Source organism: Triturus cristatus, chromosome 6, assembly GCF_964204655.1.
Source record: "Triturus cristatus chromosome 6, aTriCri1.1, whole genome shotgun sequence".
NCBI classification, from domain to species: Eukaryota; Metazoa; Chordata; class Amphibia; order Caudata; family Salamandridae; genus Triturus; species Triturus cristatus.
In genome coordinates this window covers 789,080,362-789,093,086 of record NC_140589.1, presented here as the reverse complement: position 1 = coordinate 789,093,086, position 12,725 = coordinate 789,080,362, and the positions used below count along the sequence as shown (strand labels likewise).

Sequence of the window (12,725 nt, the reverse complement as noted above, 5' to 3'; positions counted from 1 at the left end):
GGTCAATAGATGTTACCAGAAGGTACATACCAGCAATTTGGAGGGAACAAAGAATACATTGCATAAAGATCTAGCTAGGTGGAGATGATTGAGCATGATATCCCAAGAAGAATACCAGTTTCTTAAAGTTGAGAATCCAGTGACGCTCATATTACACCTCATCCCAAAAATACACATAAATGCAGTGGTCCATCCTGGTAGACCGATAATCTCTGCCATAAGCAGTTTGTTCGAACCAACATCCAGGTTTCTAGATTTCTTTTTACAAGAGTATGTGAGGAAGTTACTAGCCTACATTCAAGATACAAGGGATTTCCTTAGAAGGATAGAGAAAATTGAATGGAAGGACACATTCCTGGTAAGTACATTGGATGTGTCATCCCTATATACAAGTATACATCATGAAGGTGGATTAAAAGCAATGAAGTACTATCTACATAGGAGGTCTATCACACTATATCAACATTCTGCTATGTTAATAGAAATGGGCAAATTATGTCATGATAATAATTTCTTTATGTATGGCACTAATACATATAGACAGGTGAGAGGAACGGCAAGGGTCACCTGCTTTGCCCACAGCTATGTGAATTTGCATATGGGCTGGTGGGTGGAGCAGGTGCTCAGAGTGCAGTATGTTGAAGAATGGAAGACTAATACAATCCTATGGACTAGGTTCATAGATGATCTTTTTAGGTCTCGCCTGGCGAACGCAGCGAGATCTATTGTTGCTGACTTGCCTCGGAAGTGGGACAGGAGATGGGCACGCGCAGGCTCTTGGCGGATTTGAGTTGGTGTACGCGCTTACAGGCACGCGGCGTGCACATCTCCTGTCCCCCTTCCCTCGCAAGTCAGCATGCAGTTTCACTTTCGTGAACATTCACTCGTTAAAAACGCAGCATTTGGGCATCCGCAGGACTTTTGGTGCTTGCATGTAACGTGCACAGCTGGTGCTTGGTGCCGTGTTAATTAGGCTCGAGGCAGTAGTTTCTTTGTGAACGCGCTCATAAAGACTCGGGCCCCTCTCAATTCCTGAACTATGGCTATAGCGCAGCGGTAAAAATACAAGAACCAAACCAGAGAGGTACGATGGACCTGCGCCACCTGTACCTTGGTACCCACATGCTGCGGTAATTACCTAGCCCTCGAACTCCAGTGCTCGCGCCCCTTGCGCCATTTCAATGTGTACATATTAACAGGTTCGAGCCTTATGCGCGCTCCGTCATACTACATGCCGCGCTACATTCGCTAATAGCGAATGGGAGGGTTGGTGCTCAGGGCACCCTATACTGCCTTCTTCATTCAAGCGTAAACAAGCGGGCCCATTCCGTTTTAGCGCTGGGAGCTAGGCGATTTGCCCAGAATCACCGGATGTTTGAGGGTCGGTGCCGAGACTCGAACTGGATTACCCAGCTTCAAAGTCCCACGCTCTAGCCATTATGTTGTGTTGCTCTACACAACGCGTGTAGTGTGCCTTGCACCCCTAGGCCGTCGCGCTATCACCCCCCCTAGGGACAGGATAAAGGATCTGTGATCCCGGCTGTCAGGAAACCCGGTCTGGCTGAAGGGGGAAGCGAGGAGAGAACTCGCGGGCAGTCTTGCCCGAGTGTAATCCAAAGCGGGCCAGCCACCCCCATCGCTGGCTACCCTGGGGCAGTCCCCGGGCAGCTAAACATATCGGCATGAGCCCCCGGTCCTAGTGCCTGGTAGGCAAACCACTAATGCAAGCGCAATTCAAAGCAACAACGAATATTTCGCAGTCGCTGGGCCGGCATGTACTCCCGGGAAGACCCGCTGGTCATCTTGTACTCCGACTCGGCCTGCTCTCACCTGCTGAACTCCTGCAGCGCCTGCTTCGCCGAGTTCTACGCCCCCTGCGCCAACAAACACACACGCACCAGCCGCCCTCAGCCAGTGCATGCGTATCCCTCAACGCGCGCATGGCGTGCTTTCGCTTTCCCTCCCTCCGGCGTTTCATCCCACGCTCAGGTTCTCCCGCCCGTTGAGGCCCCCTCTCTTCCTCCCTCTCAGCTCTCTCCCCTCCTCTCCCTGCCTCCTCTTCGACCCCCTTTTGTCTTACTCCCTGCCCTTTGAGTCACCTTCCTCCCCCCTTTGACTACCTAGTGCCTCTTCCCAGCGCAGCCACGCACTGCTCGGTGACCCTCGGCAGAGAGCAGCCCTCGCACGGCCACGAGGATGGAGAACACACTGCTGCTCAAGATGCTCCTGCTGGCGATCCTTACCGGCCAGCTGAGGCTGCGCAGGAAGGTGGGTGCCCCCGGCAGACACCCTCCCCACCCCCTCCTGGCATGTGAGAGTGATCGGCCGGACACCCCCTGCTGGCATGTGTGAGTGTGAACGAGCCTGGCACACCCCTGCTGGCATGTGTGAGTGAGTGTGAACGAGCCTGGCACACCCCTGCTGGCATGTGTGAGTGAGTGAGTGTGAACGAGCCTGGCACCCCCCTGCTGGCATGTGTGAGTGAGTTGGAACGAGCCTGACACCCCCCCTGCTGGCATGTGTGAGTGAGTGTGGACAAGCCTGACACCCCCTGCTGGCATGTGCACGTGATCGGCCTGACACCCCGTGCTGGCATGTGTGCGTGAGTGTGAAGGAGCCTGACCCCACCCTGCTGTCGATCCTTACCGGCCAGCTGCGGCTGCGCAGGAAGGTGGGTGCCCCCGGCCTGACAGCCTCTCCTCCCCCTGCTGGCATGTGTTTTGTGATGGTATTGTGTATCTTTATTTTCAGCGTGGTCCGCTTTCAGTGCGGTCCGCCTTGGTCACGCTTGTTTTTTCATATTATCAGAGCTGGTTGTAAATTGCATTAACTGTTCTCTTGACTCTTCGTAAATGAGGTGCCATGGCGGCGGTACCTGCCCATTGATCGCCCGCCTTGCACCCTGGCATGGCAATTCGCAGCATGACCGGACTGAGAAATCATAAGGGGGTGTCCCGCCCAAACAGCCCATCTGAAGCTACGTACCTGCATTTACATTTAGTAAAAACATAATTTGCGGTCGATTTTACCATTGCCAGCACCTCTAAATGGGCCAAGTCCATAATGTAATCTTTTTGGCCGCCTTTGTGTGTGAATTCCCTTCTAGCTGAGTGTGCGGGTTTGTGTATTTCTTTAAAAGTGCATGGGCATGGATGTCTGTGCCACTCTATCTAAGTCAATCTGGGTGTGCGTGCGTAAGGCTTTTATGATTAAGATCTAAGAATCCGCCTCGGGCACCACACAACCCCTTCGTTAACGCCTTTCACAGCGCAGCAGTAAATGGAACAAAAACTTCTTGGAAACCTACACGCGTCCCCGGGCGATTCAGGCTGGGTCATTACTGCCAGCATTCAGCTTTTTGTTTCGTTTCTTTAATTGAATTTAATTACATTAATCAGCAGTTGAATTAAAAAGACATCCTGTGCATTTGAAGGCCACAATCACTGGAGGAACGCCTGGCCCACCTTTCAACGCAACCACGGCACAAGTTTTCACGTTTTACAAATTATTTATGATTAATTATTTTGTTATTATGCAACAATACTGTATCCTGCCGTCGAGATGGAGAGAGTAACTGAAACATTTTGCGAATGTTCGACCTGGCACCCCGTCACCCTGAGGTTAAGCAATTGTTTGGCATTGGAGTCTGGAGCTTGTTGCTTTCTATTGAGAGTGATTTTTGTGTTCATCGTTATTTTTGTGAGGCTGTCTGTTGGCAATAGGCCTGGCATTACTAAAAATTAGAGCTATTGGTGTTGCATTATTATTTGCAACGCCAAAAGCTCAAACTTTTACTAATGCGAGACCTATTGCATTGCAAATGCTTGTTCTAGTGTGGAATGGAACCAGGACAACCGCACAGCCATTTGTATGGCGATTAAATATTAACTCTCTGAACCTGGCTTATACCGATACCTTCAGTGAAACACAGATATGCTTTTTAGATTTAGAGATCTATGTCAAGGACAATGTACTTCACACACATACTTACAGGAAGCCTACTGCCGGAATCTCCATATTGCATGCTAGGAGTTCCCACCCACATAAACTCAAAAACAGCATTCCATATGCAGAATCTTTGAGAATAAAAAGGAATTAAAGTGAAGTATCGGCCCTGGGGGTTGCACAAAAAGAACTTCCAACTGGATTCATGCAGATAGGATATTGTATTGTATTGAATTGTAATTGCATTTATATAGCGCTTACTACCCCTGATGAGGCGTCAAAGTGCTTTTTCAGTGAGTAGCACGCTACTCTGGGACCCATAGAGGATTAGTGTTGAATTAGTATAGTGAAACCTGAAAGTAATTTTAAGTGGTGGACAGGTTAGTCAGTTATTTGGATTCGGAAGGATAGACGAAGGATTAAGATGAAAAAAGGTTTGTATTTATATAGCGCTTGTTACCCCTGATGGGGTGTTGAACCGTTTTTGTTTCTTTTGGTGAGTAGCATGCTACACCGGAAACCCATAAAGAATTAGTGGTGAATTAGTATGGTGAAGTAGGGGAGAGGGTGTAGCTTTAGGGCTAGAGCGGTCGTCCTCGAAGCTGGGGAACCGGGTCCGAGTCTCGGCAACGACGCAACCTCCTGTGATTCTGGGCAAATCACTTAATCTCCCCGTGCCTAAAAAAAATGAATGTGACCTAATGTAACGAAACTGGTTCTCATGTAAAGCGCTCTGATACCTGATGTCTCGGGTCTAGTATATAAAACTCCCAAAAAAAAATATGAAAGTAATTTGAGTGGTGGATATTAGTCAGGTATTTGGAGTGAGAAGAATAGCGGAGGGATAGAAGGGGAAGAAAGGTTTGCATTCATATAGCACCTGTTACCCCTGATGGGTGTTGAAGCGCTTTTCTGGCGAGTAGCACGCTACTCCGGAACCCATAAAGAATTAGTGTTGAAAATTAGTATAGTGAAATATGAAGTAATTCAAGTGGTGGATATGTTATTCAGTTATTTGGATAGAGAAGGGTAGGTGGCGGGAAAGAGATTTGTATTTATATAGCGCTTGCTACCCCTGATGGGGTTTTGATGCACTTTTTTGGTGAGTATAATCCACAGGTACTCACCAGGCATTGACCAAAGTGAATAAAATCTATAGGAAAACATTAATGTATCCTAGTGAAAAGGACAGAAATGTAAAGAGAAATAAAAGTGAGACATGTATGATTACCACATACAATGACTACCAAAGCAGGGTGAGAGACTGTCTGAGTAGGCATTGGCATTTGGTCAAGAGGGACCCTATATTGAGAGATCTGGTTTCCTGCAAACCGCTAATCACCTTCAGAAGGGCGAGGTCCTTGAGATAGGATATTGTCAATATTAGCCCTGAAATAAGGGGTGTAGAAGGGTGGTTGATGGCGAGCACAGGCTTTCATAAGTGTGTAAAATGTATGGCATGCACGATAGGGCGAAATATGAAACAGATTACGTCTCCCCTACTGAAAAGCCCGTGGAATATAGGAACTTAACTAAATTGCAGAAGTGAGTATGTTGTCTACATGTTTCAATGCACATGCCCCAAAATGTACGTGGGCAGTACAATTCACATGGTACGTCTGCGAATACTGCAACATATGAGAGCAGTTAAAAATAATGACAAGAGCTACCCGGTAGCAAGACATGTGAATGAAGTACATGGGGGCAATGTACAAGATCTAGTGTATTTTGCAATCGACCAGGTGGTGAAAAGTAGAAGAGGTGGGAACAGAGAACAAAGACTACGACAGCTATAATCAAAATACATTCTACTGTTTAATACCAAGATTCCTTTTGGTCTCAATTCAGATGAATACCTCTCTGTGCACTTAGGAATATAGATATCCGCCCTGATTTTTAGATGAGTTTTAATTTGCCAAAGGACCTGGGGTTATTAGTAAGAAAATGAAGATGAGGCTCTATGTACATAATTGAATTATGTAAAACGTATTGAACCTTATTAAGCCACTGAAATGGCAATGGATATGAAAAGTAAACTGCAATACCCTGTGATAAATATATGAAAAAGTGGGTGAAGCAAATGAGCTCCTTTTATAAGAAGAATTATGAACAATATGACAAACTGTTTTAGAATCTAATTATGTATTTAATAGCGATGGTTGCACATGCATTTGCTGAATTTGCACGCCACTCGGCTGATATTAATTTTAGAATGATTAGTTACAGTGAGAAATATATGCACTTGCACATAGACTGCCATTTGTCATTAGTGATTTGAGATCAAACCTAGCCAGGAAATGGTTTAAAAAGAGTAAATGCATGGGAAGGAGGAAACATGCACTTGCACTTTATATTATGGAACAATTGAAGTCCTCATTTGATTTTATATGAGCTGAAATGTAAAGACTTGGCAATTTGATTATGTCTTTAAAAATCGAGATTTGGAGTCAATTTTGAGATGTAAATAAAATTAATTTAACTATGTAACATAATCTCAGCATTGGGATATTTGACAAAATGTGAAATTACCCAATGTGTGAGAGAGAGTAAAAGTCTGTTTTCAGTGACAATTGCAAATCGTGTGACTGGAGGATCCAGAGGCTTTTAAAAATAATGATTAGTTAAGGCTTGATGTGTGACCAAGGCAGCATTTCCGAAACGCATCACAGCGGAATGAAATATAAGCGCAAACACAAAAATATTTGAGTGTCGTACCTGGTGTTGGGATCCGATGTTCTACCAAGGACTTTGGAAGTGATATATATATATATATATATTTTTTTTCACTGAAAAACTAAAGGTTACAGGGACGTTATAGTTAGGGTCAGATTTCACTTGTACAAAACCAGTGAAATTCGGCAGTTATAGTTACCTGAACTAACTATAACGTACACCGCTGCAATTCACTGCTTATGACCTCACATATTACATCACTCATGACATGGTCAGTGACATTACTGATGACCTCTCAAATGACATCACTGATGACATCATCCACAGAAACACTCACACACCTACTCACACCCCCATACAATATCTGGTACGTCCACTCACACACCCATATAAGATGGCTGCCAACACTTCCTGGTTGAAGTGTTGACAGCCATCAGAGCAGTGCATTTCCATGCACGAGCCCGTCTTTGTTCGCAAAGGCTTTGCGGCCAGAGATATCACTATAAATTTCAGCTTAAATTACTCAAAAACTACTGAACGGATTTACACCAAATAAGCAAAATGCACTTCCTTTAACCAACATCCACCTCCCTGTCAAATTTGGTGTAGGTCCATTCAGCGGTTCAGGCTGTAGGTGTGGCTAAAGGTTCCTATGGAAATCAACATTTGAAACACAACCTTATTTTGCGCCCCAGATTTTGCGATGCAGCGCGCGCAATGATATTCGTTTTATTAATTTAAATGTGTACTTACCTCCGTTCATCCATATTCCGGTGTTTACATTTCCCCACCCTGCCCCTCCCCCGCCCCGCCTCACTGCCCCACCGAACTCCCTGCACGAGCCACTACTGACGCATACACACTGCAGGATAGCGCTGTTTATTGAAATCTGCATGTACAACTTGTAGTAAGGCATATATGTATTTTGCAGTTAATAAAGGAGCATTCGGTTTGCCATTCTATAAAGTAGAACTATTTTTCATGGTATTCTTTAATAGCATTATTCTGATTAATTTTGTCAGATATCCTTACAGGTCCGTTAGACCTGGTGGTGAAAAATAGCTGAAAAGACAACGCAGTGCAAATACATCGTGCAGAGTTTGGGTGCTGGTTTGCACAGATGTCATAATAAATGGACAGTAATGAACACAAACAAGTCTGTTCCTAATTTTGCACCTTATATCAATATTTTTTTTAACATTGCGATCAGACGGTTGCTACCAGCTAACATGGTGGTAAAGGGCAAAACATGCGTATATAATTTACAAACAGCTGACAAACATTTGTGCTAAAACATGCACAAATACAGTTTACTGCCTTTTAGCATTGGCAGTCGTGTCTAAACTATATTGTTAGCAATTACTAATTTAGCCAGAGCTTCATAATATTGCGGTAAACCATCTGCAGAAACCGTATATTGTTGTTTAACATTTATTGCTGTCCACCTCTTATAACCATTCTTACCCTTAAGTATTGACAACCAGTAGCGCCTTGCACAGGTAAGAGCGGTAGGGCGGGGAAGGGCAGGGCGGGGTGGGGGGTGTTGGAAGTCTGCAGACAACGGGATAAGTATTATGAAATAAATAAAACCACTTGTGAGCGCAAAGTAAGTGTTTGTATTTATTTATTTATTTCCTATTACTTATCCCATCATCTGTCAACTTCCACCACACCCACCCCGCCCGCCCCACTGCTCTCACCTGTGCGAGCTGCTATTGTTGACAACGTTCCTGACTCCTTTTTAGGTCTCGCCTAGCGATGCAGCACGAATGTGCTGCCATCGCTTTGCGAGGCATGCAGTATACACTGTAGTGTGAAAGCTTTATGGAAGCTTCGCCCACTCTCTGCCCATTTGCTTTTGTCTTAAATGCTGCCATCTGATTTGTTTGAGTCTTGTTAGTCCCTCCTCAGTCATCATTTGTATCCTTCCACAGCTATCAGCCCCTTTACTGAACAGACTACTTTTTTCCAGTCTCTCCCCTTCCCTCCCACAGACCGTGACTTCTTTGCGGCCCGCCCCCTTCCATGCACTCCCGGTGGTGCTGGTGCCACTACAGGGCCCAGCCTTTGCCTTGTTTGCCCCTGTCTGCAGGAGGGAAGCAGGAGCTCACCCCGCTGTTGCGTTCCCGGCGCATTGCATTACAGTCCTCCTGAGCGTGTGTGAGCTGTGCTGCTCGCAGCCGCTCTCCCCCTCCCTCCCGCAGTCCGTGACTTCTTTGCGGCCCGTCCCCTTCCATGCACCCCTAGTGGTGCTCGTGCCACTACGGGGGCCCAGCCTTTGCCTTGTTATATTAAGTGCAGTGCAGAGAACATAAGGCCAGAAGAGAACATTCAAATATAATATTGTCTGCCCAGGTGAGGAGTGCGGCACAAGATAGTAAAGTGTCTGTGCCGAAAGCATGCACAGTCACACGTCGGCTCATAGGTTGAGTCACCGTGCTCCTGTAAGCTGCCCCTGCCCTCTACATGCAGCGGAGGTCCTTGCTGGCCCGGCCGCTCTCTGGTGATCCCGCGCTGCATCCCTCAATAGACTCCGATACCAGGTCAGAGTCAGCTACGCTCCAAGGGACGGACAAATGGGAAGGCTGGGCGCGAGCCTGTCCTTCCGGCAGCTCCGTCCCTTGCCTGCACAGCGCTTGTGCTCACCAGTGTGCACCGGAGCTGCACAGCACGTCCTGTTTGTTCCCCGTGGCTGCACTAGAATAAAACCCTCCATAAAACCAGGAGCTGCACGCTCCGATCGCAATAACACTCACCAGTCCCCCCGGCGCAACACACACCCAACAGCCCCCTCAGGGGCAAAACAGGCACCCACTTTAGTGCTAAAGCCTCATCAGAGGCCGGCGCTTGTTTTAAAATGAAAACAGCATGTATAACAACATAAAAGCCAGTGCGTTTATGCTGAGTGTTTTGACAGGCTTATTCACGTCCCGATTTGTTCCACTGCATGCTACTATTTGGTTTCACTTTCAGCCGTTATTTGATCGGCATTCTTTGAACTCTGCATTTCCATAGCTTGGTGGGCATCTTTCTAATGTATGCTCGTACACATTACTGCATGGCTGCTCGCTTGTCTATTTAACCGTTCCCAAAACGAGTTTTTCCCTCTTCGATTGCTGTTTAGTACTGTTATGCTTTGGTTGATTAGTCATGAACTCGCTCAGTTCACTATGCAGTCTGCTAGCTGGCTTTGTTAATGTGTGGTCGTTCTAATCTCCAAGCATGCCATTGTCAATGACTCCCCTAAAAGGAATGCTCCTTCCTGAGTCACTTGAACTTGTGGGCTGCAGTAAGCTGTGGCTTCCGTGACTTTTGGTTTTTACTGCTGACTTCGCACCTTCCAAAATTCATCTTGTGAATCCAACTTTCTGCCTTCTGCCCCTACCTGTTTGCTTCTCTGCTCCCTGCAGTTCTGAATCTGGTGTGCTACTTTTTCCACATTATAGTTTGACTTTGTGAGTTTAAATAGTCATTAAATGTGTGCCTTTTTCAAATTATACCGACTTTGTTTCCTCCTGGTGAGCCGTTCGTTATTCCCACTTAACACCCGAGTGCTTTTCGGGATTCCTGTTCAGACTATGGCTGCTTTAGCTTTCAGATATTTCATTTTGGCATATTTGTGTCTCATGCTGTTAAACCTCCTACTCCCGCCCTCAAACATCTCAGTAGACATTAAGAGGCCCAGTTTTTAGGTGTGGCTAGAGAAAGCTTCAGGTGATTGCAGAGGTTGTCATGTTGAATATTTCTTTTTAACTCTTGTTTGCCGTGCGCATTGCTTGCCCTCGTCTCCAGTGTGTACCCCCTATCATTTTATAACTGCCTCCTAGTGCCCATGTGTTTCTTACTTGTTTATCTGCGCCTTCAATAAATGCAGGTGTATAAATAACACCTGCCCACATGCTCTTAAATACTGCCTGTGGCTAACGGCTGTTTGAACTGCTGTGTGTTTAATGTGTCTCGGACATGCTGATGTCTTTTTACATCTGGTATGTGGCACTGGAGAGCAGCACTGAATACCCCCAGTCACCTCCAGCCTGCAGGTCGCACCAAAAATACAAACTCAGTAGTGGTTGCATTGTCCGCAGAGCTGTGTTATGCAAATGTGAGTCCACATTCATGCCTCTTGCTAAAACTGACATATCACTTCCACAGGTAAGCACCTTCTGGGTGGCATATACATTTGACTTTAACGACCAATTTACACCAAACTTTAATGTGTAGTTAGGGTTACAATAGGGGCAGATTGCAACACACACAGGAGTTATCTCGTCGATTCTTTCCACTTGTGTTTAGTAACCTATATGTGCAATAATTTGTTTTGTCTTTTACAGATATGGCTTCTGTTCTGGTTAGTTCACTTGATACGTGCTTAGTTGATGTTGTGCTGATGAGAGATAAAGGCACATTTGTAGGTCAGGTGATGTATTTTGTTAGTGCACTTGTACGTTTTCTTGGTGTGACTGTGCAGTTATTAGAGTAAAAAGCAGGGTTAACAAAGCATGCCACGCAACTCTGCCCCTTGTCATGGAGCACTAGGATCTGTAGCTCACAGGAAAGGTCTTCTGCTTTTGGTGTCGCGGGCCCCTCTGCGGCAAGGGTACAAGTCCCCGCACTAGTAGCAAGGCGTTGTAGAGTTGTCTTTACAGTTGGCACCAGAAACTGTTCTCCCTGAATGGATGTTTCCTTTCAGTCCATTCCTGGTAGAAAGTTCGTTTCATGTGATGATCTGTGCAAAAAATCATAGAAGGAGGAAAGGGGTTCTAGCACCATTACTCTGGTAGCGCCAGAGATGCAATAGGTCTCACATTTACTAAACTTTAACCCCTTCAGTGCCCGCCCCTTTCCCCGCCCTGTGCCGGCCGTTGTATTAGCGGGCGGGGTTTATGACGAGCTGGTCTCGTCATGGGCACAGCGCGACCACGGCCCATGACGAGACCAGCTCGTCACGGGCATTGAAGAGGTTAAGCCATTGGCATTGTAAATTAAAATACCTTTTATTTATGTTTTAAAAAACAAAACACAAATAAAAGGCAATATCATTTACAATGCCAATAGCTCAAACTCGCGTAAATGCGAGACCTGTTTGCATTGCAAATGCTTGTTATTTTGACTTTCCATAACCTGTCTTCCCTACCATTCGCCTCAGGTAGACCATCAGAAGTGTCAGAGGCAGAAAGCATTATGCCCAAGCCCTGCACTTTTTCAGGCCCCACATTCCTGCATTAGAATGAACATGCAGATTTGAAAGATAGCCTGCCTCTTTATTAATGATAAGGTAGCTAAATACAGCCATACCAATAGATGGTGCTAGATGCTGGAGCTGCCAATGCTCTCTGTTCCTGAAGAATTCTTTGTTATGATTCGGAGTAAGTGTTCCCTACCCTGGCATAAACGGAAGAAGTGTCAAGTGGGGCTCCGAATGAAGTTTCTGACCCGGGCCGCACACATTTCTGAAAGGCTTGGCAATATGTGTTTTGGCTCTGCAATATTGAATTTCACATTCTACCATGCTGCATTTTACATGTGTAAGATAAAACAATACCACACCAGCTGAGAAAAACTGGCACAGCACTCTTCCTCAATAGAAACCAGCCAACCACATAAAAAATCATAGTGAGATAGAAAGCTGCCTTTCAACACCTGTGTTAAAATTGAAGCAACTGAATTCTCCTCACTTACTTCAGTAAATGCATAGCCTTTTCCTGTTCTTCCTTCATCTTCGCCAGTAGAGGGTTATCACCATTAAAAGCAGACATATCTCTTTCAATCTCTTTTAGTTTGACTGCATATCTCTTTTCAGCTTCTTAAGAGAAGGTATAAAAATAGAACCAAGTTAGCAATGTATTTTTTTTTTCCTATCTTGTGATTGAAATAAACTGTTTGTTGGGAAACATACATATTGACAATGACTGCTTAGATGATGTTATCTGAATTTCCGAGACAGCAATGATCAACACGCTGTATAAATCGAATATTACAGGACATTACATTGAAATGTCATATTACTGAAAAGTGTCTTTCTAATTTGTTGACATGAACCAATTGATACCTTGCTAAATAGGTTCTCCTAATGGCATTCTGTTAAAAATGTTGAACTTGTGCTTTAG

The 12,725-nt window shown here is 45.4% G+C and overlaps 1 protein-coding gene across 2 annotated transcripts in view; it reads right to left on the bottom strand.

Annotated features, from left to right (window-relative positions):
- LOC146817881 (uncharacterized) overlaps positions 1-12,725 on the bottom strand; it is a 415,767-nt gene that overhangs the window by 128,440 nt on the left and 274,602 nt on the right. For both annotated transcript variants that reach the window (XM_085611368.1, XM_085611369.1), the window contains exon 10: positions 12,298-12,421. In XM_085611368.1, the coding sequence (XP_085467494.1) occupies positions 12,298-12,421 (124 nt within the window). The remainder of the gene's footprint in view (positions 1-12,297; positions 12,422-12,725) is intronic.